The 24,921-nt window shown below is 54.4% G+C and overlaps 1 protein-coding gene across 3 annotated transcripts in view; it reads left to right on the forward strand.

The window, feature by feature from the left end:
- Window positions 1-19,958, forward strand: part of ZNF516 (zinc finger protein 516) — a 160,609-nt gene extending 140,651 nt beyond the window's left edge. Inside the window, exons 5-6 of one of the 3 annotated variants that reach the window (XM_089304972.1) lie at window positions 2,253-4,193; window positions 19,804-19,958. In XM_089304972.1, the coding sequence (XP_089161098.1) occupies window positions 2,253-2,281 (29 nt within the window). In that variant the 3' untranslated portion in view covers window positions 2,282-4,193; window positions 19,804-19,958. Of the gene's footprint in view, window positions 1-2,252; window positions 4,194-19,760 lie in introns of all 3 variants that reach the window. The other 2 variants (XM_089304971.1, XM_070049852.2) reach the window with 2 other exon arrangements.
- Window positions 19,959-24,921: the final 4,963 nt, after the last annotated feature.

Genomic DNA, 24,921 nt, shown 5'->3' on the forward strand with positions numbered 1-24,921 from the left:
TCAATTTCTTTCATTAGTGTTTTGTAATTTTCCTTGTAGAAGTCTTTCACATTATTTGAAGGTCTTCAAATTTCTTGTAGCTATTGCAAATGAGAATACCTTATCTGTGAGTCCTTTGTTGATGTATAAAAATGCTAATGATTTTTGTGTATTTATTTTGTTTCCTGCAACCTTGCTGAATTCACTTGCCAGTTCTAATAGTTTTTTGGTGGAATATTTTTTTCCTCCATATATAAAATCTTGCCACTTCTGAACAGGAATAACTTGACTTCTTCTATTCCTATTTGTAAGCCTTCATTTCTTGTTTTAAATAAGCCTTTTAAAATATTTTTTAAAAATTTATTTGAGAGGCAGAGTTACAGGCAGAGAGAGAGAGAGACAGAGAGAAAGGTCTTCCATTCTCTGGTTGACTCCCCAGATAGCCACAATGGCTAGAGCTGTGCTGATCCAAAGCCAGGAGCCAGGAGCTTCTTCCAGCTCTCCCACATGGGTGCAGGGGCCCATACACTTGGGCCATCTTCCACTGCTATCCCAGGCCATAAGCAGAGCGCTGGATCCAAAGAGGAGCAGCCAGGACATGAACCAGCACCCATTTGGGATGCTGGCACCGCAGGCTTACCCTACTATGCCATAGCACTGGCCCCAAACCTTTTATTTCCTTCTCTTTAATGGTTCTGGCTAAGACTTCCAGAATAAAAGTATTGAGTAAGATATTGAGTGAGGGGTGAGAGTGGACATCCTTGTCTGGTTCGTGATCGCAGAGGAATTGCTCAGTTTCCCTATTCAACAAGATGTTGGGGTGGGTTTGTCATACACAGCGTTCGTTGTGTTGGGATGGGTTTCTGCTACACCTAGCTTGCTCAAGGCTGTTTTTCTGAAGTCATGAATGGGTGTTATATTTTATCCAACGCCCTTTTCTTCATCTATTGAGGTAATTATATGATTTCTATGCTTCGTTGTGTTGATGTGATGTGTTATGTGTATTGATTTGCATGTGTTGAACCATCCCTGCTTCCCTGGATAGATCCCGTGTGGTCTTGTTGAACGATTTTATGATGTGTTGTTGGATTTGACTTGCTAGTATTAGGTCAGGAATTTCTGCATGTGTATTCGCCATGGATATTGGTCTATAGTTTTCTTTTCTGTTGTATCTTTGATTTTGGAATCAAAATAACACAGACTTCATGGGATGAGTCTGCAAGAGTCCCCTCCCTCTCAAGTTTCTGGAATAATTGGAGAAGAATGGGTTTTGGATTGGCAGAATTCAGGGACGAAGCCATCCGATGCTGGGCTTTGCTCTGCTGGGAGACTCTAGTGCTGATTCAGTCTCATCATGTGTCGTCAGTCTGTCCAGGTTTTCTGTCTTTGTGATTCAGTTTTGGTAACTATGTCTCCAGAAATTTATCCATTTCTTGTAGGTTTTCCAATTTGTTAGCATATAGTTGTTTATAATATTTTCTAGTGAGCCTTGTATTTCTGTAGAATCAGTTGTAATATCTCCTTTTTCATTTCTGATCTTATTTATTTGTGGCCTGTCTCTTTTGTGTCTTAGTTATTTTGGCTAATGTTTATCAACTTTGTTTGTCTTTTCAGAGAACCAACTTTTATTTCATTAAAATTCTGTGTTGTTTACAATTCCTGTTTTTTTTCTTTATTCTCTGTTTATTATTTCTCTCCTAAGTTTTGGTTTGGTCTGTTCTTGTTTTCTAGGCCTGTGAGATGCATATAAACTTTCCTCTTACTATTGCTTTTGCTGCTACATCCCATACGTTTTGATGCGGTGTTTTCCATTTTTAGTACTTACAAAAAATTTTAAATTTTCCCTGTTGACTTCTCCAGTGACGCATTGTTAGCTCAGGCTTCTCATATGTCGACTGATGTAGGCTGGATGAGGGCAGAAGTGGGCGCCCACGCCACTCCCCAGCACACACCCCTCCCCACACTTGTTCAGTCAGACGCTCATCCAGGCCTGCTCTGAAGGGTTGATGCAGGTGCCGTCAAGGGAGAGCGTCTGGTGGGTCCGGCTTGCTTGGCAGAGCTCTGTCCCGGAAGGCTCAGGCCTCCTTACGCCAGACTCCAGTGAGCAGCTGTGTCCACGGCTCTCCCATCGCCATCCCAGCCTGTCCTCACTGCCTGCCCTCCAGACTTGAGTCAGTTATCCAGCCCCACAGTCCCACTGGGCGAGTCTCAGCACCACCAAGTGCAGGGCAAATCTCTGTATCCATCTGCACGCCTGTCTGTCTCTTCTACAGCCGCTGTTTTCTGGTTGGATCCTAACTGACGGCTGAACAACAGCTCGGCATGGCTACAGTCTCCCAACAGGGCCAAGCCCACGACCGCTTGATGACGGCTCAGGTGGGAACGGAAGCAGACAGACGGCTCCTGAGCTTTCCGAGGTATCAAAGGGTATGTCAGCGATTGCTGCTCTCAGGAGGTCCTGAGAGCGACCACAGCACACCTGGGAAGCTGACAACTGATTGACACTTTCCACAAACACTGATGGCGGCTTCTGCTCCTGGGACAATCCTCTGTGCCTGCCAGCAAGTGTGGCCAAGCATGCAGGAGACTGCAAGGCAGACAGGAGAAGGCAGACTCCACAGTGACCGGGGGACCTGAGGAACAACACGGCCTTGGGGTCTCTGGACTCTCCCTCTGCCAAGCACATTCCAGACTTGGGGCTGGAGAAGCCAGCAGGAAACTCCAACGAGCTCAGACCCAATAGCCACAACCACACCTGCTCGCTCGCTCACTCGCTTGCTCTCTCTCTCTCATCAAAGAGAAGGATGGGGGCAGTGGGGAAGACAGGAGCTCTTAGACAGTAATTATTCAGCCAACGCTACAGAAAGCATGTGCGCCTGTCCTCACCCCACCCACGCCAGTGGGGAACCAGGGTGTCCGTAAGCAGGTGGCTCGAGTCCTGGCCGGCGTGAGTCGGAGATGCTGTGTGGCAGCTGTGAGTCTCACCCCGGCTGTGTTGGTGAAGACGCGTGGGGAACACAGATGTCCACCGCTGCCGTGGACTGAGCTGTGTCTCTACCCCCAGCTCATCTGTTGAATCCTTAACCTCGGTGTGATTGTGCTTAGGGACGGAGCCTTGAGGGGGAGATTAAGGTTAGATGAGGCCCTATGGATGGAACCCTGGAACCCGGACCCAGTGAGAAAGCACACAGGAGAGGCCACGTGAGGACACAGCCAGGAAGAGAGCCCCCAGCACCCCCGACCACACAGCTGCCTCGATCTCACACCTGCCGCCTCCAGAGCCGGGACAAAGCAGGTGTCTGCCGCTCTGTATCCCTTTGTGGACGCAGCCGGGGGCAACTGGACCCCCATCCTGGCCCGCCTGGTTTGATGTCAGAGTGGACCCAGTGGGAGGACATTTGTCATCACCATGGTAACAAGGCTCCTCCTCCCCGTGGATCACTGAGGTGGTGCAGAGACTAATCACTGGGCCCTGCGACCCCTGGTAGACAAGAGGCCTCTGGGAAGGAGGAAACCCCCTCCCGCGTAACTGGCAGCCCTCGGGACAGACAATATTCCAGTGGACGGGCAGGGGAAGGGGGACGCTACAGGGAGCTGGAGCAAACTCCATAAGGAAGCAGACAGGAAGACGTGTGATAGAAACGGGCAAACATCCTGAACAGGCACTGCACCCAACAGGGCACGCTGAGGGCAGGGGCACCTTGGAAAGGTGTTTAGCACCATTGGCCAACAGCGAGGCACAAACTAAAACCATGGCGAAAGGGCACTGCCTTTACCAAAGCGGCAAAAATAAGAGAGACCGTGCCAACATCTGGTCCTGGTGAGGCTGTGAGGAAGCGAGGTCATCCCCACAGAGCAGCCGCTCTGTGACCGTCCGAGTTTCGTCACAAACTGCACGTACGTTTACCATGCAGTCCAAGTCACACTGAATTCTGCTTCCCTGCAAGAAATGGAACTGTTTCCACACAAAAACTGCACGTGGATGTTTACCGCAGCTGCCTTCATAGTAACGGGACACGGAGAGCGGCCAGATGGTCAAGGCTGAAGGCTGCAGCCACTGATGGTGTGTTCCCTCCAGGGACCGCGGCTCAGCAGGAAGCGAGGTTCATCGGTAAACGCAGCCTGGACCCACCTCCAGTTCCTCCAAGTCCCTCCTGTTTGACTACATTGACATAATGTCCTTGAAATGGCAAAATTATAGAAACGGCAGCTAGGTGAGTGGTTTCTGGGGACAGAGGACACGGTGGGGGCTCGGGGGCCATGGGTGTGGCTGCAAAAGGGGGAGGGACATTTGTGGGAGTGGAAATATTCTCGTCATGACACATCACGGTCGCCACCCGGGTGCCAATCCCACACTGTAGTTTTGTGAGATGTTTGTATTCAGGGCAACAGGTGAAGACTACAAGATGTCTCTAGGATTTCTTTCTTTTTTTAAAAATTTTTATTTATTTGAGAGGTAGAATTACAGAGAGAACAGGAGACAGAAAGTTATTCCATCCACTGGTTCACTCTGCAAAAGGCCGTAACATCCAGAGCTGGGCAAATCTGAAGCCAGGAGCCAGGGACTTCTGGGTCTGCCATGTGGGTGCAGGGACCCAAGGACTTGGGTCATCTTCCACTGCTTTCCCAGGCCATAGCAGAGAGCTGGATCAGAAGAGGAGCAGCCGGGACTCGAACCAGCACCCATATTGGCTACCAACACCATAGGCGGAGGCTTAGCCTACTATGCCACCACACCAGCTCCTCTATTATTTGTTATTGCCACCTTCAAATCTATAGTTATCTCAGCACAGAAAGATAATTACAGCAATAATAATATTATTATGGAAATTTGTAGGATTACTAATAGGTCGTGCGGGCTCCTATCACTTCTAACACGCAGTGACCCTGGTCCCCATGCCATGGAGTGCTCACTGGAGGTTTGGGACTCCTCCGTGAGGGGCACCCGGATGTCTACCACCACTTCAATTCTTGGGATGCCCCTCATCAGCCTGAAATGTGGGAAAGGCCGGGAGGAAGCCCCCACCTCTCTCGCTCTACTGCAAAATCTGATTTAGCCCTTGCCACAGAATCCCAAGATGGAGACGCAAGCCAACATGAAGCCACTCTGCACAGCCTCCGCGCAGCCCAGACTCAGCCTCCTGTGGCCACGTGGGAAACTCTCGCGTCTCCGGACAGAGGGGCCCGTGGGTCGGCACAGCGGTCTGGGGAGCCCTCAGGACAGGGCCCGCTAGCGTGTGACTCGGGAGGCTGGGCAGTCACTTCGGCTTCCTTATTCCAGAGGACTGATTATGGATCAGCTGGCAATATCTTTGGGACCTAGGAACTCTGCGTAGTTCAGCTGGTGACGTATTTTTAGTATCAACAGGAAAGCATAGCCCAGGTTTTGCAAACTTTTTCTCACTCTGTGGAACTGTTTGTGGATTTGTGTGTGCCCACTGGTCATCCATTTGTTTATTTGACAAACGCTGGCTGGATATTAACAATACGGCCTTCTGACCTCATATTATCACACACGGTCTTGAACTTGCACATCCAGATTTTTTACGTAGGGCTTACGTTTTTGGGAAACAATCATCCCAATAGTGAGAAACAGACGCAAGGTAACAAAGATGTCAAACGCTCCTGATATCCTGCACGCATAGACGTGACCTCAGATCCCGGGCGGGGGCCGTTACAGGGTGAAGGGAGCAGACCCCGGCCCACAGCTGCGCTCACCAAACGAAGGGGCCAGGGCCGGCTTGTGTCACATTTTTATTTCAAAAGCTTCCCTGTGGTGACTCCACATTTGCTGGGTTTCATTTTCAAATGAGACCTCTGGTGTGTGTTAAATCTCCTAAATTCTTTTTATTTTGATGACTATTATCATTACTTTTATGGCTACTTTTTCTACAAATGTAGAATTGGTTAAAATGTCCTCAAATTCTGCCGGACTTGACATGCTTGTGCTGAAAAATGCATGCAATGATTAACTAATACATGACCTGCTTTGTCTGTGGTTATATTCAATTTCCTGTTTATGTAAAAGTGTGTGTTCTGTGCAATAATTTTATTTAGTTTCTTATTCATTTTCTCCTTCCTTATCAACATTTAATTTAATCCACCACTCGGAAATTTTCACGGACCCATTTTTCTCCTTCCTGGACCAAACTTGCTGGAGTTGAAGTGCTGTTTCCCTGTCACCTCCCACAGAAGTCGTCATGTGGCGAGATGCTAATGGGATTTGACGGATGAAGGGCACACAGGTGTATCATCCAGCTCGGATTGGCAGCTCTCTGCCCTGCACCACACACACGCGCACACACACGCACACGCACAGCCAGGCCTGATCAGACTTCCATTTGGTTGAACTTGGCAATGATTTTGAAATGTTGACAACTGTCAAATTAAGATCACCCAAGCCATTTCACAGGCTCAGATTTGGATGCAGGTCTCAGAACAGAAGGAGAGAGCGGCTGGCTACTGCCCAAGTGGCTTCACCATCGATCATCCAGTTAGCTGCGCTTCCGGAGACGAGGGAACCCAGTGCGGGGAGGTCGGCTCGCGGCTCTGGAAGGCAGCTCTGAGCCCGGCATTGAAAACACGCAGGGGGAGCGTGGCTGGGCTCGGTTTCTCCTCCCTCGTCTGTCCTGCCTCCTCTCTGTCTCTGTCCCCTTCTTCTCCCTCGCCCGGGAGGCACATTCCTGTCTTTTGGTGCTGCGTGGTGCGGTGGGATCCCGGCTCTCGCATTCCCTGGGGGGCTGGGTTGCCCGTGCTCTGCTGGTGTTGTTTCCCATCGTGTGTTTCAAGGTTATGCCCCCTTTGCGTTGTCAGTCCCCGTGAAAAGGCTCGCTTGTTTATCCTCTTCTTGATTGTACTCTTCGTAGGAGCGATGCCCGCACGCTGTCGGCTTTGGTAGGCATCTCGGCTCCCAGCACAGCGGTCTGCGGGGTCCAGCGCCTTGGCCAGGGACGCCCGTGCTTGGGAATACGCAGATATTAAGTGCATGAGAATGAAACAGCATCTTCTCTGAGAATTCAGCTGGTGTTCGCTGACTTGCCGTCGTCATCGTCCTTTGTAGGGTTTGCTGTGTTGTCTCTCAGTAAACTCACTCAGCTGACGTTTTGCTGGATCCTTTTAGTTACAAAACGCACCGCTCGGGCTCTGAGCGACGTCCAGTTGACCACCCAGAAGTCGCCTGTGTGCTTCGTGCAGGACGCTTACAGCGTGGGTTGGGAAGCTGCGGCCATCGGCACTTTCCCAGGTCCGTTGATCCAAGGCAGCGGTCCCAGTATCTTCGAATCAAGCGAGCAGAAGAAATGAAACCCACAAACGAGCGTCCCCAGCTAAACCAGAGCAACCAAGGTCCGAGCCAGAAGCCGGTCCAGTCACACTCTTTTTTAAATCACCTCATTTATTTGAAAGGCAGACTTACAGAGAGGGAGGGAGAGAGAGGGGCGGAGGTCGTCCATCGGCTGTTCACTCCACACATGCCCCAGGAGCTTCCTCTGGGTCTCATGTATAGTTGCAGGAGCCCAAGCACTTGGCCATCTTCCACTGCTTTCCCAGGCCGTTAGCTGGGAGCTGGATTGGAAGTGGAGCGGCAGGGACTCGAACCGGTGCCCTCATGGGATGCCGGTGTTGCAGGCAGTAGCTTTCCCCGCTACGCCACAGCGCCAGTCCCTGGTAATGCTCTCAATGAGCTGAAATCTCAGGCCTCCGTGTACCTGACGGAACAGCCCTGTGGTCAGTCTGGGTCCCCTGCGTGTGGAGTGAACACGCCTCCTGGTGGGCGGTCGTGAGCCCTCGCCACGTCTGGAGCTCGGGGAATTCCCTTTGTAGGTGTGGATTGGAAGCTGCCCGGATGACGGGACATAAAATGTCCACATAATTGCTTAAAAGCAGGGCGTGTGGTTGAAGAGCAGCATCAGGCAGTAACGTGGACGCGTCGAGTGGCTGTGCTGGGAGACACCGTCACATGCCCCCTGCGTGTGGGACACAGGGCGGGACGCAGCCCACGGGCGCCGCCGCCCCTCGCATGCCAGCTGGTGTGAGGGACCCTGACGCCACACACCCCTGCCTCAAGTCTGACCTTGACTTTCAGAGCTTGAACAGGGCCGAGGATTTCCTTGAGGCACCAGCTACTGGATTTTCTTTTCCTGCATTTGGGAGCCAGCGCCATAGCCAGCCAGGAAGGCCCAGGATAGAAACAGGGCGTCTTAGCTCAGGCCGGCCATGCAGTGCCTCGTGCCAGGGCAGTGGGGCGGAAGGACGGAATGTCAGACACACCAGAAGCTGCTGTTGGTGACCGTGCTAGACATCAGCCCGGGAGCCACCGTCTGCACAGACCAGTGCGTAACTGTTTTCTCACTCTGTTTTGTGCAGTGCACGACCTGAACCACTGCTGTGGGGCCTCAGGGTGGGACGAAGCCCTCTGCTTGGAGCTCAGCAGGCCTTGTCCCTAGAGGCACCGGCTCCTGCCCTTCCACAGCTAGGCTAACCTGCTCCTGCCCAGAGGGGCAGGATTACCGCAGGCTGATGAGAGAGAACTGGAGTTGGTGGCAGGGCTGACCCTGAGGTTCTTGGTGTGTGGGACGCAAGTGTGTTCTCTCTCTTTCCAATATTCTCTGTTGGGAAAAAAATCGGTGATGGTGATGTCCCCAGTCCTCACATTGGCAGATTGTCTTCAAGGTGAATTACGCTGTTGTGATAACACCTAGAATGGGAGCCTCGGCACTGGGCAGGTGGGCGCGCCAAGGAGGCTGGAACTGGGCCCCGATGCCGTGTTCAGGAGGTCAGGTTTAAAGGGGGCTGGCCTTGAGGTCACGCAAATCCGCATCTCTTTGGGTTCATGAGCGGGTGTGGGAACTCCCCGTATCCCTGCCTCACAATTTGTGTTTTGTAAAGTTAAAATTAAAAGAGATACAATGCAAGAAATTAAAAACAATGTAATACATATTTAAACTACAAATAAGGAAGCGTATTGTGCCCTGCTTTAATGAAATAGCGGAGTCCCTCACAGATTCATGGAAGAATGGGATTAAAGAGAAAACTTGGTTTTGTTGCTGCAAATTTTTGAAATCCCCCAATAGATTCTTCATGATCTGCATTTTCCACAAAGACTCCTGGTCCTTTTACAGTTTTCCCCACCACCAGGGACGCGGGAAGTGTCCAGAGTCGGAAGTCCTTGCTCAGGGACCTCCACACCGTGAGAAGCAGCGCGAGGGCTGGGAGCCGCAGGAGTGGGGGACAGGAGTGTGCACCTGCGTCCCGGCCCCCGCTCTCTGTGCCTGGACGAGGGCGCGCGCTGACCGACGGCGCCTCTCCTCTCCTCCTCGGCAATGCTCGCATACAGGGTTCAGGGCTCACCACAGTTGCCCGCTACACTGGAGAAGAGTCTGTGTGTGTGTGTGAATGAAGGATAGGACTGCAGTTTCCCAGCAAACTCGCCCTGGGTGGGAGGGAAGCTGGCAGGCCTGCGGACCGCGAGGCCAAGCCCAGCAGGGAAGGCGAGGTTCGGGTGGGCGCATTCGTGGGTCCTGGCAGCAGCTCGCAGAGTCCCAGATGTCTCCTGGCTGATGGATGAGTAGTGACAGGGCTGGATGCTCTCGGACAGCTTGTGCGATCACAGCGGAGGTTTGAGGAGCGGCTGTCACGGGCTCCAACCACAAGATGTCACTAGCACTGCTCGCTGCCCGCTGTGTGGTGATGGCGCGTGGCTGCTCCTCCAAGGAGCCGGTTGCCTGCGATTCTCCAGTACTCGGTTCTTAGTGAAGGTGAGGACGCACACAGGGGCCCCTTTCTTGTCTAAACTCATGCAGATCACAGTATCACTTACGAATGCGCGGGTACCCTGTAGGTGCAGGCAGGGGAGCCGTGAGCAGGGTGACGGGGATTCACAGATGGCGCCGGGAGGAGCACACGCAGGGGCTGCGGTCACCAGGGATGCACCGGCGGCTTGCGTTTCCAGGCACAGGAGCTGAGCGAGTTTGCTGCCAACACCGTGGCGGGGAAGGGCGTGCCGGCTGTTGCCATTCAAACACAGCCCAAACGCCCGTCCTCAGCCGGGGCTCCCTCAGTGCCACCAGGAGCTGTCCCTCTGCCTCCTTTAAAAGGATTGATTGATTTGAAAGGCAGAGCGAGAGAGCAAGAGCGAGAGAATCTTCCATCTGCAGGTTCACTCCCCAATGACTGCAATAGTGGGGGCGGGGCCAGGCTGAAGCCGGGAGCCTGGAGCTCCATCCGGGTCTCCCACAGGGGTGGTGGTGGTGGGGGGGGACAAGCACTGGAGCCGTCATCCAGCACTCTCCCAGGTACGTTAGCAGGGAGCTGGATTGGAAGCGGAGCAGCTGGGACTTGAACTGGCGCTCCTACATGGGATGCCGGTGTGGATGCCAGTGTCACAGGACGCACCAGGACAGGGCCTCGCCCGCGACCTCTTGAGTTCCCCTATGCGGGCTGCTTTTCTCATGGGCGTCCTCCCAGCCCATTCCTTGGGATGTCACTCCCGAGCCCCCACTCCCGCCCCACCATGCTCTGGCCTGCTGGTGTCACACGCAACACCCAGCGATGCCTGGTCTCCTTACGCCCCCCACCCCCGCCAGCATGAATCTCACATTTTTTGCACCAAAGTAAACTCATCTCTTAATTCCGTTCTCCACAAGCTTTTTGAAGACCACCCGTTGATCTGGGGCAGTGTGCAGCTTGTGGTTCTGCCCCCTCTCTGGCCGCCCCCTCCCCGGGGTAGCAGGACAAAGATGGCGAGGGGTTGAACTCGTCAGGCTCGGCAGGGGATCGTGGTCCTGCCTGGATGACGTAAATGGCGATCCCCGCCAGTCACATCCATCGTCCGTGCAAACTTCCTCGGCCCCAACGAGGGGTGAACCAGTGAACAGAGAGAGAGGGAGAGGCAGAGAGAGAGAGAGAGGTCTTCCATCCGCTGGTTCACTCCCCAGATGGCTGCAACAGCTGGAGCTGCGCCAATCTGAAGCCAGGAGCCAGGAGCTTCTTCCAGGTCTTACGTGTGGGTGCAGGGTCCCAAGGACTTGGGTTGTCTTCCACTGCTTTCCCAGGCCACAGCAGAGAGCTGGATTGGAAGTGGAGCAGCTGACACTTGAACTGGCGCCCATATGGGATGCCTGCACCACAGGTGGCGACTTTACCCGCTATACCACAGTGCTGGCCCCTGGTATAAGAGCTTGAAATGGAGTCTGAGTGTCAGTGTGCATGGGTGGCACTGGATTGGATCTGCAGGCAGCAGCTGCTGCTGTGGTCCAGGTGTGGACCCAGGAAGGTGTGGGCCTGGCAGTGCTGGTCACAATGAGACACTTGAGAGCTGCAGCCTTCAGGGCTGAGGTTTGGTTGGGCGTGGAGTGCGGGTGCAGAGGCTCGAGGGGAGAACCTTCGGGTCTCAGCACGTGGGTGGGGTCAGAGCCAGTGGGCAGGACGTGATCACGCACGGCGTCAGTGCACTGGGATGGGGGTCTGGTTAATCACGGTTTCTGGGGACCTAGGGTGAAGACCACAACACCTGAGCCAAGAATTAGGGGGACGGGTGAGCTGGGCTTTAGGGTTAACCAAGGGGAGGGTTTTCAGCAGCGGTGCCTGGCTCACGGCACTAGACACATGCTCGGGTACCGTCCCGTGAACCTGCTAACCTACACACAGCACAGACCCAGGTTTCTCTTGCTTTCGATTGAATGGATTGGATTTTTCAGGAAGTGATGGTGGGGCGTGGTTTGAGTTAAAGCCATAGGTGAGCTCACAGGACACGGTGACCCCTGGAAATGGGGAGTTGTTGGTGACAAAGCACTGTTAGCAGTCCCGAGGGCAGGTCATAGCTGCTAGCTTGCTAAGTGTGGACGTACATACAACGCAGGTTGGGTGTCTACAGCTTTGGGAGGTGATTTGAAAATTGTGTTCTTGTTGACTGCTACGTGGGAGCCATGCTCTTCAGATGAGCGTGTGAGCCCAATGGACACTCTAGTCTGTGACCAGGGACGTGGTGAGAATAGCGGCAGTCTTGGCGAGATCTGCACTGGTGACAGTGGCATGGATGAAGTGAACTATCAGTGACTTCTAATTGAATGTTAGTCTTAAAAAGTGAACTCTGTGACTTAACTTTGATTGGCACCCCAGTACTCTCGCGTGGGTGAGGAGTGACCTGGTACGCAGCTGTGAGTTCCTGGGACGCATCAGGGCATCTTGAAGGGCCAAGGGTGATTTTAGGACAGGGGAGAGAGTTTGGGCTCTGATTGCAAGCAAGCTCGCTTTTGAATTCTTGCTCTTTCTTGGCTATGCAACTCTGAGTGCTTTGCCAAAAACTCTGAACCTCACATCCGTCATCCGTAAGACAGCAACAGCATTACTTACCTCAAGCTGGGGGCAGAGGTGAAAGGGAGGAAGAGTGGGGGGTGCCTGGGGTAGCCGCTGCTTCCCAGCAGGTGCGCCTAAGTCACTGCTCCAGAGAAACCATCCAGAATGTTGACTGAAGACCAGCTTACACATGGAATGATGCTGTAAAAAGAATACAGAATTTGGAGATGCAGACCCAATTCTGCGCCGATTCACGGAGCAGGGAGATCTTGGGTGTTATGTTTGCTTCTCGGTGGTGCCTGGGCCACCACGCTGGCTCGGTGGGGTTGATGCAGGCGGGGGGCGCGGGGGCTGACGAATCACTGAATTTATATCACACGTAAACTCGGCGGAACCAGACTCACGCTGCTTGCTGCTTTTTGCTTACGTTGGAGTTCTCTGTGGCGTTTTCATCATGGAGAAGAGGCAGTGGTTGGTTCCCGTGATGCCAGGGATGCCAGGGTGGGCACACTAAGTCCCTCGAGTGTCCAGGGCCGGCCTGTGTGGCACCTGGAGCTCCTGATCTCACCTGTGGTCCTGAGGCCTCCCTGGCCCTGCCCCGTTCTTACGTGTTTCCTCTTCCTGGTTGAACTGCCTGTCTGCCGGTCCCCAGTGGCTTTAATTGTATGTGCCACATTTTTGACACTTGCTCGTACAGACTTGTGCGGCTGCTCCATCTAGAATGTTCTTCGGTCTAAGGCGTGTGCAGGGCCCTTGCACAGCTCTCTGGTCAGCCGGCGTTGACCTGTAGCAGGAGCTGAGTGTGTGCGACCTTCAATGCAGGACAGAGCGCAGGCTGGCACGGCGACCTTGCCCAGGGAGCTGGGCCCTCTCGGCGAGGCTGAGGCTGGGGAGAAGTGGAGTCGCTCGGGCTGACGCAGGCGTTGAGTGGGAGACTGCAGGGAGCCCTTCCCACAGGAGCTGGGCGTGCCTGGGAAGAACCCAGGCTCCAGTGAATCCCAGAGCCCCCAAACCGCTTCTGGGGCCACACTCACGCACTTGAGCATGGCTGGTGCCACGTGTGGGCGTGAAGCTGGCGGGACGCACGGGCCCGCTCTGCTGGGAGCTGCAGGATCGGAGCTGGCCCCAGCCCTCCGGGGCTCTCGCTCCAGCTCCCTCATTCCTCTTAGTGGCTTGGCTCTGAATTTTCCAGCATGAGCAGACACGGCAGAGCCGAGCCTTCTTCCAGGGGGACACACTTGCTTGTTCTTCACAGGTAAGCATTAAAGATTAACGCTGGATGTGAAAATCCTGTTAGGATGAGGTTCCCCCTCCCTCCCTCTCTCCGTTCTTTTTCTGCTTTGTTTGTCAGTACTGCAGGAAATGGAGAATGAGTGGCGGTGCCACCGGCCTCTGCTTTCCAGACTGGAGTCACAGGGAGATCAGGAGGCTCCGCCTGCTGAGGGCGGGGCTGGCACGGGGTCTGCTCCAGTCCCCGCCCCCAGCTCCTCTCCACGTAGACATGTCTGTGATGCAGGCCCAGGGCAGCCGGGCCTCTCCTGCAGCCACGGGAGCTGCAGCTTTCCCCGTGGGCTTTGCAGGGCTTTATTCTCCTCCTCCTCCTTCTTTTTCTTCTGCAGATTTGTTTGTTTATTTGAAAGGCAGAGCTACAGAGAGGGGGAGACCCGAGAATCTTCCATCAGCTGGGTCACTCCCCCAGTGACCCCAATGGCTGGGCTGTGCTAGGTCGAATCCAGGAGTTTCCTTAGGGTCTTCCACGTGGGTGCAGGGACCCAAGCACCTGGGCCATCTTCTACGGCTTTCCTGGGCCATAGCAGGGAGCTGGATTGGAAGTGGAGCCACTGGGACTCAAACTGGTGCCCGTATGGGATGGAATTGGGCACCACTGACAACAGCCTCCCCACCAAAGGCTGCTGGCACTTAGGTCGGATGCATGTGAAGCTTGGAACTCATCTTGGCCTCACAGTGCAGGGGGTCTGTGCTGAAGTCGGGGGATGGGGGGCCGGGGCCGCGCCCTGGGTGCTCTCCTGACATGCGGGTAGCCCGGCCACTGGAGAGCATCCTGGCCAGCACCCCCACAGCGTGGCCCTCCCCAAGGAGGACCTGGCCAGGGACATCGGACCCCATACATCAGGGCTGCTCTGGTTAAACCAGGTAGGATGGCAAGTCGGCTATTAGCTGCCTGTGGTGATGCAGATACTAATTGTGAGACAGATACACTCCTCCGAGATCCATCACCAGTTGTAAGGGGTAGCAGCTGTTGGATCCAGGGAAAAAAAGGAAAAAAAGGAGAAGAAAGGAGGATCCAACGTCACAATATCTGTCTTCTCTTTCCTCCTGCACAAAAGCTCTCGGATTCTCCTGCTCTCTATAGACAATGGCTCACAGCAGGCGGGTCAGCCGGCACGAGGGCGCCCCTGCTTCGAGTTCACTCTGGGGGCAGGGGGAGGCAGCTGGAGAAACAGGGAGCCCTTCTCTTCATGGGGGGATGGCGGTGGCGGCGTGTTTAAGATGGGTTAGGGGTTCAGCCTAGGGGGGGAGGGATCACTGGAAATTGGAGCGGAGACGTAAATTGCACCCTTTGCTCAGGGAGAAGGAGACGCGGCGTCAGGATCTGCAGTAAAGTGGGTGACACTGTTGGGAGCCCTGCAGAGAAGACTGTCCAGGAGCGTTCGGTCCGGAGGCTGGGTGCCGGCCAGAGCCGGCCGGGGGCGTGGCTGCGCCCAGCCCCTCTCCCCTGTCCTGGCTGCATGGTTTCCATCCTCTCTGGTTTGAAGCAGGCACATTGTTGCTGGATGGCGCTCAGGGAAGCAGGGAGAGCTGGATCTCCGGGGTTGCTGTCCTGCAGATGTTTGCTTGCAACAATGCCTCACAGCATGTTTGTTCCACTTCTAAATCCTGTCTCGGCAGAACGGCCATGGGAACAGGCGCCCTCCAACCCGTGCCTGCCATGGGGAACAGGCGCCCTCCAACCCGTGCCTGCCATGGGGAACAGGCGCCCTCCAACCCGTGCCTGCCATGGGAACAGGCGCCCTCCAACCCGTGCCTGCCATGGGAACAGGTGTCCTCCAACCCGTGCCTGCCATGGGAACAGGCGTCCTCCAACCCGTGCCTGCCATGGGGAACAGGCGCCCTCCAACCCATGCCTGCCATGGGGAACAGGCGCCCTCCAACCCATGCCTGCCATGGGGAACAGGCACCCTCCAACCTGTGCCTGCCATGGGGAACAGGCATCCTCCAACCCATGCCTGCCATGGGGAACAGGCGCCCTCCAACCCATGCCTGCCATGGGGAACAGGCGCCCTCCAACCCATGCCTGCCATGGGGAACAGGCGTCCTCCAACCCATGCCTGCCCGTGGGGAACAGGCGCCCTCCAACCAGTGCCTGCCATGGGGAACAGCATCCTCCAACCCGTGCCTGCCATGGGGAACAGGCGTCCTCCAACCCAGCCTGCCATGGGAACAGGCGTCCTCCAACCCGTGCCTGCCGTGGGGAACAGGCGCCCTCCAACCCATGCCTGCCATGGGGAACAGGCGCCCTCCAACCCATGCCTGCCATGGGGAACAGGCGCCCTCCAACCCATGCCTGCCATGGGGAACAGGCGCCCTCCAACCTGTGCCTGCCATGGGGAACAGGCACCCTCCAACCCGTGCCTGCCATGGGGAACAGGTGTCCTCCAACCCGTGCCTGCCATGGGGAACAGGCGCCCTCCAACCCATGCCTGCCATGGGGAACAGGCGCCCTCCAACCCGCGCCTGCCATGGGGAACAGGCGCCCTCCAACCCATGCCTGCCATGGGGAACAGGCGCCCTCCAACCCGCACCTGCCATGGGGAACAGGTGTCCTCCAACCCACACCTGCCCGTGGGGAACAGGTGTCCTCCAACCCATGCCTGCTCGTGGGGCCCAGAGCCACCAACTTCTCAGGAGACCCCACCCCATCTCCATTCCCACTTGAGCTGCTTGTCCGTCTGCTTCTCCATGTCCCTAAAAATCCCACCAACCTCAGAACGGACCAAGATCCCTTTGCCTCGCACGGGGCGAGTGTAAGAGCTTTCCCCCACCCCACTGATCCCCGTGTCGCCATAAATAAACCTGCAGCATAATGCCCACGACCGAATCCTCTATGTTCATGCAGAATGTATCGGGAGCTGAGTGAAGTTGTATGGAGAATTAGAGGCCCTTCTTGCTCTGTCTGTGTGCCCTGTCTGTGTGCTCACCGGCCAGGTAAGGGGGTCCCCCAGGGGAGGCCCCCTGCCTTGGATGCGCTGTCAGGGTCGGGGTTGACAGGGGCACTTCTGTGAGTATGGGTGTGTGCAGTGTGGGTGAGCGACGCCCAGCGCCACGGCTCTCGCAGGGTGCACAGGGGTCTAGAGACAGCAGAGCGGCTGTGGTGCTTCTCCCCGACCAGAGGCTGTCCCTGGCGATCAGGTTCACCCTTTGTGCCTGGCATGCAGCGGCTGTAAAAATGGAGACCCTGACCAGCGTGGCGGCACCCACTCCCGAGAGATGTGCTCTCTGGCTCGGCGTGAAAATCACAGGCATGTTGGGGTGGACGTCTTGACACTTGGAAATCACGGGTGAGCTTGGTAACATGCAGGGAGGTGTGAGCCCAGCGTGCCGGGCCCGGGGGCCCAGGCATTTGTTACGTGCGCCATCGCCCTGTAATTAGAGCAGCCCTGGGCCTGTGGTTCGTCGTGCTGCACACACGTGTAGTGTGCGGGGCGGTGGTGTGTGCTGCACGGGGCGCTCCGGGCACGACTCCCTGAAACACGGGTTCTGAGGAGCTGCCTCCAGGACCCGGCATTTCTGACGGGTCTGTGACTCCTTTATCGAGCTGTCTTGTGTGCCACTAGGATCGCGTTTGCCACACGTGGAAATGCTTGCTGGTGACTGAGTGCCGATTTCTTTGTACCGGGCTGGACCAGAGCGTGAGTGACAGCAGGGAAATGGCGGGGTACTTAACGAGAATCCTCCTCCTCGCGTTCCAGGAGGAACTTCCGTTCCCTCCTTCTTTGGGGAGCAGAGTGGGATCTTTGTTTTTCTGGCGGTAAACGGTGGATGTGTATGTCCCTGGCGAGTGCGGAGCCCTCGGCGGCTGTGACCACCGTGGGCCTGGGGTCTCCTGGGAGGTGGTGCCGCACGGGCCGCGGCACCTCAGCCTGCCCTGGCCTGGCAGACTTCCCAAACCAGAGTGCCTTCCATTCCAGAGCAGTCTGTGTAGGGGTCCCGTTGGCAAGGGGCAGTCACTGGTGTGTAAGTCTCTGCGTGCACAGTGTGCGTGTGTGTGTGTGTGTGTGTGTGCCCTCACGTTCAAGTTCACGTCCTCAAGTTCATGGTCAGAGCTGCAGCAAGCCAGTGTCCTGTCCCTCCTCCACCTCCGCGTCCTCTCAAGGGTTCAGCACGGGGAGGACCCGGGTTTCCAGCCGTGGACGGGCCCTGTGGGTGCCAGGGAGGCTGGGATTCCGTTACGAGGGGCACGGTCACCTGCATTCAGCTGCTCTGTGGCGGCTGCCAGCCGGGATCGCTGCTCCGGTGATACGGCTCTGTTCTCGCGGCAGCCACTGGAGACCTCCGGGGTGGAGAGGCAGCAACCTGGGGTGAGTTCCGATGAATTCTCCCCGGAGGATGGCGGAGGACCACTCGCTCGCGATTCGTCACGCACGGCTCCTGGGAGAGCTCGCTCATGCTTCATTCCAGGCGTTAGGAAGGCGGCGCGCCGTGCTCCTCTCTGGAGCACACACGTGGCGCCAAGCAGCGGTTCACATGTATTTGCAAGATGAAACTAAGCGATGCTTTTCCAAGAGAAGTGCCTGGTGACCGTTATAAATTCGTGGCTCTTCACTGTACCCATCGAGCGGATGTGGGAAAGAGGCGACAATCCAGCTCGCTGACTGCTCTGGGTCTGAGCTTCTGCATCTCATAGCCCACGAGCTTCAGGCTCGCAGGTTAGTGATTACCACGATTACAGATGGAAGTAACACAAAATGTGCGTCTCCACTTTTTCACAGGGAAAAGAATACAGGCACTGAATCGCCCCTCTCCCACTCTCTCTCTTTCTTCCGTCCCTTGAGGAACTGTTGGTCTCTTTAATCAGCTGGGTTTTGCTGTCTGTGTGCTTGGAGGCCATCATTGCATTCACATTTTCTCCTGAGCTTCAATACCCTGCACCTGCCTGCTCCCAGCCTGCGGGGAAGGCGTGAGCCCGATGATGGTGAGCCCGCCTCCTCCCGGCCACGCCGGCCTCCTCCCGGCCACGCCGCCTCTGTGTGTTGTTCATAGTGCCATCTCCAGAGCAGGTCCTGTCTGAGCGTGGGAAGGCACCCTGGTTTGCATAGTTCTGGCAACGTCAGGAGGCAGAACGGCCAACAGCTGGGTTGTCATCCCAAACCCGCTGGTCTGTGCCTGGTGGACAGGATGGCCCCGCCGCGTGGCCTCTCCAGCACTGGGACGGAGGGCTCGCCCTAAGCAGGAGGCCTCTGGGCCTATTGTATTTTTGCTGGAGGTACAGATAACTGAGTTCTCTCAGCCAGATACTCCGAAGCCTGTTTACAAAACTGTAAGAAGAGGACAGACGTGGAAAAACACACAAGAAGTGCGTAGTCAATGTCATAAGAATCTCATCAGATTTCCAGGAAGCCCGAGGTACAGGAAGCTGGTCAGCTCGAATTCCGCCATCTTCCGCGTTCTCCATGACTCCTGCCCTCTGCACATTTCAAAATCCCAACCTCTTCCGAGATCCTGGAAGTGCGAGGACGGCACTGCGGTGGAAGCACCCACTCTTGTGCGTGGCTTAGTGGACAGGAAGGCGGTGGTTTCGCCTCGGCCTCCGTTTCCGTGGTGTTTGGGGCATGTGCTTTTGGTGCACACGCATGGCAGCTGGATTGACACGAGGGGCCCTGATGGCTCCACCGGGTCAATAAAACACGCACCAGGAAGGATTTACACAACACACGGTAATGGCTTCTTCGGAACTGCTATGGTCTATTGGGTCAGTAATAATCCACTTTTTTAAAGAGTGACAAAATATGAATTTATACAGCAGCCGGTAATGGCTCCTGATCTGCCAGGTAAATGATATGAATGTGTGGTGTTTCCGTGTGCCATGCACCTGCACGGCGCTGGGGAGCACCTCGGGGCGAGACGGGCACAGGCGGCCGGCGTCAGCACCCCTCCCAGCACGGACGGGAACGGCCACTGCAGCTGGGGAGAGCGCGATGTTTGTTAACACCCAGTGGTCTAATGCCACGATTTACATTTCACCTTTAATTGACTGTGTCTTGATAAATACGCTGGATCACTTGCACCAACGTAAACTGTTTTCCCTAAAATGAAGTTATTTTCATTCCAAACTATATTTTAGATACCTTGATTGCACAATTTTGTGGTGGGTTGATGCACAATATTCAATTCGCGTGTGCTGTGTATAAGTAAACCTCTGTTCTGTGTATTTATAATTTCTCTTTTCTTCTGTGTTATGAACATAGGTGTTCCTGAGTACCTGGTGAGCAAATGCCCGATTCTTTCCAGCAGGTGGAGGCATGCCGCAAGGAGCGCCGAGAGAAACCAGCGGTGCTCCCCGGCAAACACTGGCATTTAGGGCGAAACAGAAGAGCCACAAGAAAGGGAAATTAAACGAACAGTCTGCAGTGTGACAGTTTTACCTAATAAAGGATATAGAGCAAAGCTATGTCACGGACTCTCCTTTCTATAAACATTGGTCGCTCTTGGCTTTCTTACAATTGGACATTTTTCCCAGAAGAGATGCTGGTGAATTATTTAATAAATAAAATCCATTAAGACAACCAGGGTCAGAGATAGCCTCCCCGATCTCCTCCACGTAAGGGCAGCAATACGTGCCTACTAAGAACTGTTAGATATGCGTAGTGGGTTCACACACACATACACACGTGCACAGACTCACTATGCAGATGCAGAGACACATGCACACACGCACACGTATACACACGCTCACACATGTACACAGATGCATGCACACACAGACACACAGACACACACATAGAGAGACACGCACAGGCACACAGACACACATGCACACACACGTAGACACACAGACACACACACAGTGCAAAACTCCAGGCACCAGCTTGTCTCATTTTATTCATTGCAGGCTATGCATTTCACTCATTGGGCCAGAACCAGTGGTTTATCTGGTTTTTCCATTTGTGTGTTGCGGTTGGTGTTTTAGGAGAAAAAAAAACCTAGGAAACGCAAGCACAGACTGACCAGCAACATCTCCACCTAAAAATGTGCGTCTTCTTCAAGTCGCGACTTCTCTCAGAGATGGCAGCCCACCCCCATTTCTCGGGGAGGTTACCTTGCGCGACCAGAAGTGCCGGTTGGAACGGTGTACGGGGGAGGACTTGGGTGCTCCCCCAGCCACTGCGTGACGGCGGGATTGGGCAGTCACGGGGCCGGGCTTCCCGAGCGAGCAGCGGGCGGCTGGTGTCTGTTTCCCGCGGTATCTGCCATCTGCACTATTGACTGGTTTATCGGGCGGCAGGTATCTCTATCGGTCTATCTTGAATTGTCATCCAACAGAAGATTAAACGCTGCCTGCCTCCTCCTTGTGATTTTCAGTCTTCGCATCATGAAGTTTTCAATCGCAGTTCAGCTCTGTGCATTTAGCGCAAGGAGCCGCGGGCACTTATCTCCCTGGTGCAGGGACTTCGCGCGGGCTCACCTCTAACAGTTCCAGATAGCTCTGGGCGAGCCTGCCCACACGTGGGCTGGGAGGTGGCACCCACGTCTGCTCCTGGCCCAGGAACAGCACCCGGAGAGGAATCTGAGTGAAGGGTCAGCGCCGGTTTCCAGAGAAGCCACAGCCTGAGTGGCCGTCCCGCCAGTGTCCTTCCACGGCCTCGCATCCCACAAGGCGGCCGTGCTGGGTCACTGGCTCAGGCCAGCCCGTGCCCCCGAGCCCGGTCACTGGCTCACCCGGCCCCACTGCTGCTGTGGTCTGTGAGCGGCTCACGATGCCCAGCTGCTCCTGGACACAGGCTCTCTGTAACCCAGACCTGGGTGTCCCTGCTTGTTGAATTGATCTGGAGAGAGAGCAAGAGAGAGAGAGAGAGATGGTGGATAGATTGATAGGTGACAGATGATAGATTGATCGATGATGGATAGATTGATAGGTGACATGATAGATTGATAGATGATGGATAGATTGATAGGTGACAGATGATTGATAGGTGATGGATAGATTGATAGGTGACAGGCAGATGATAGATTGATCGATGATGGATAATTGATAGCTGATGGATAGATAGATAGATACATGATGGATGACAGATGAAAGATGATGGGTACATGATGGATAGATGATAGATGATGAATAGATAGATGATAGATAAATTGATGACAGATGATAGCTATTTAGATAGCTAGCTAGCTATTTAGATAGATAGATAGGATAATTGTTCCACCTGTGTGGTGTATAAGTTGGGAGACCATTTGGAAGTCAGGGGACATGATGTTTGGCCGCTGGAAACCTTGTTAATTTTACAGGCTTTCTGTGTACTCCCGACTGGAGAGTTGAAAATTCTAGCATGCTATCTCATGTGGACTTCACAGCTTACATTTTGGGAATGGAGAGGGTGAGGAATTGAGATGGGCCCCTAAATCTACAAGTCATGTGTATTATAGTAGTTTAATGAAATGGATGCATGAAAGGTTATTGATTATTAGTTTTGTCTGGAGGAGGTAATAGAAACGAACAGCATTGGCTGAGCTCCGGTGGGGTGAGAAGTATTTGAGCAGGATAAGGAGAAAGTGGGAGTAATCAGGCGTTTTAGCCAGAGCAGCGCCAGCTTCCAATGTTTGCACGTTTTCCCCACTGGCAAACTGAATATTCTTTCCATTCTTCAGGAGTGAGAAGCATTTCCGGGTTTGCTTTACATTTTTCTGTATCAGCAAATCATGGGCGTTTCCCCCACGACACGCCTAGGGGGCGCTGCAGTTTGAGGATTTTCTGCGCTGTCCTGTCCGTGGCAGAGCTGTTGCACACACACAAACCCATCCAGCCGGAGCCCTGCTAGACGCTCACTCACCACACGCAGATGATTAGGTGAGCGTTTCTCGCATCACAGAATGACACTGATAAAAATATGAGAAATTGGCAAATTCATTTTAGCAACGATTAGAAATAGAACAAAAGTCACGAGAGCGGTTTTCTCTCGCATGGGCTTTCTGAGGCTACGATCTGGGAGTCAACGGATTGGAGTGGACGCCCCGCCCCTCAGTCAGCACCTTCAACGTGAGCAGCATCTGCACTTGGCGTCCTGCGGGAAGTGGAAGTCAACAGTGAGGTCATCGCACTTGAATCTGTTGTATGGGGAATGGAAGGAAGTGCGTCAGATAGCAAAGAGATCAGCGTTGACCTGAATCGCAACAGTAACAAGGATGATTTGAAATTTCAGCAATGACAACGCAGAGGTTGTTTATTAAATTTTAAAATGCTCTCGCATGAAAAAAGTGGGGTTCATTTTCTAGGAAAGTCCTAAATTCGATTCACTTTAAAAGTGACCCACTGCACTGCCTGGCGTATCTGGACATAGAGGGATTCTGAACTCAAACCCGCGTATGGTCAACTTTTAAATCTGCAGGCTGTTGGACCTTGAATTTATCTTCCAAGGCAGCATATGGGGACGGGATATTCAGATTCGAACAATAAGCCACAGTTTTCAGAATGCTGGTAACGCTGCTAATTCCCCACTCGGTTGATTGGGATGCAATGATTTCATGAAAATGTCAGAACAGGTGTATGGAGAAGACATTACGGTGTCGGGATGAGATGAAACAATGTTAATTTGTGTGCGGAATCCACTCCTCTGCCAAGATGAAATAGAGCCCACATTCAGCCATGTTGTGGCTTGGCATGCCGTGTTCCCAGGCCTCGGTGGAAGGCCCCAGAACGCCTGTGCGGTGACAACCCACAGGGAAGAAGATTTATGTCACGCTTCCCGCCTCGGGGCTAAGTACAGAGAGAGGTAGCACTGTTGGAGCTCTTGGGTATCGATCAGAGACACCCGCCTTCCTCCTGCAGTGTGTGTGTGGTGACACCGTCCTGCCCTGAGTGTGTGGTGACACTGCCCTGCCCTGAGTGTGTGGTGTGTGGTGACACTGTCCACTGCAGTGTGTGTGTGTAGTGACACTGTCCTGTCCTGCAGTGTGTGTGTGGTGACACTGTGCTGCCCTGAGTGTGTGGTGTGGTGACACTGTGCTGTCCTGAGTGTGTGGTGTGGTGACACTGTGCTGTCCTGAGTGTGTGGTGTGTGGGGACACTGTCCTGTCCTGAGTGTGTGGTGTGGTGACACTGTCCACTGCAGTGTGTGTGTGTGGTGACACTGTCCTATCCTGCAGTGTGTGTGTGCGGTGACACCATCCTCCTGCAGTGTGTGGTGTGTGGTGACACTGTGTTGTCCTGCAGTGCCATGGTGTGTGGTGACACCGTCCTCCTGCAGTGTGTGTGTGTGTGGTGACACCGTCCTCCTGCAGTGCCATGGTGTGTGGTGACACCGTCCTCCTGCAGTGTGTGTGTGTGTGTGGTGACACCGTCCTCCTGCAGTGTGTGTGTGTGTGGTGACACCGTTCTCCTGCAGTGCCATGGTGTGTGGTGACACCGTCCACTGCAGTGCCATGGTGTGTGGTGACACCGTCCACTGCAGTGCCATGGCGTGTGGTGACACCGTCCTCCTGCAGTGTGTGTGTGTGTGGTGACACCGTCCTCCTGCAGTGCCATGGTGTGCCAGGACGTGGTGGTGCTTTGCAAGACCCACGCGTGCTCATCCCCAGCTCGCACTGGGGATGGGGCAGTAGCCTCCAGGCGCCTGTGTGGATGAGGTGCATGGTTTGGCGCCCCTGCTTTTTGGTAAACTGGTGCATTTTTCTGGTGTGAAATGTCCTTGAGTGTTAACATGTGTTCAACACCTCACTGAGGTCTGGGAGTCTGCATTTGCTGAACAAAGATGAGCATTAATTCCAGTCTGGGTGTTAATTTGGCCGCAATAAAACACTCCAGTAAAACTAACATTTGAACGGGACCCGGCATCCATGAAGGAGCCAGGGATATGAAAGGAAAATAACAATTCTTAGTGCTTTGAAATCTAATGTGTTGTTTTTAAGAGGTCCTTTTTTTCTGCCCCTAGATTTTCCCCAGTCCCTGTTCCCACTTCATTATTTACTGTGCTTGTCTGGAGCTGACCAGCGGGCCTAAAGAACGTCAAGTCCTCACTTCCCATCCAAGAAATAAGACCCTCCCAGGGCCTCCCGAATATTTCTGTTTTCCATTAGCACGGACGCCGTGTGCTGTGATGGAGCAGCCACCAGACTGGCCGCAGGAGGCCTTGGGCTTAGTGTTGGCCTCGAGAGGGGCCGGCTGGTGCACCCTTGAGAAGTTCCTTCTCCGTCCCTTGGTTTATCGTCTGTAGGTTTGGGGCAGCTGTTGTGTCTAGGCCTCCGGGGAGGTCTCCCCTGGTGCTCCCCAGCTGCTGGGCTTCCTAAGGTCAGGCACCCACTGCCGGCATTCAGATGAACGATGTGTGGTGGTGACTGTGTGGGGGCGATGTGGTGCAGGCTACTGTGGCACAGAGGGAGTGTGTGCCTGAGTGTGTGTCAGTGTGTGTGACT

The sequence above is a fragment of the Oryctolagus cuniculus genome, chromosome 10, assembly GCF_051225735.1.
Source record: "Oryctolagus cuniculus isolate XC-2025 breed Fujian yellow rabbit chromosome 10, ASM5122573v1, whole genome shotgun sequence".
Lineage (NCBI taxonomy): Eukaryota > Metazoa > Chordata > Mammalia > Lagomorpha > Leporidae > Oryctolagus > Oryctolagus cuniculus.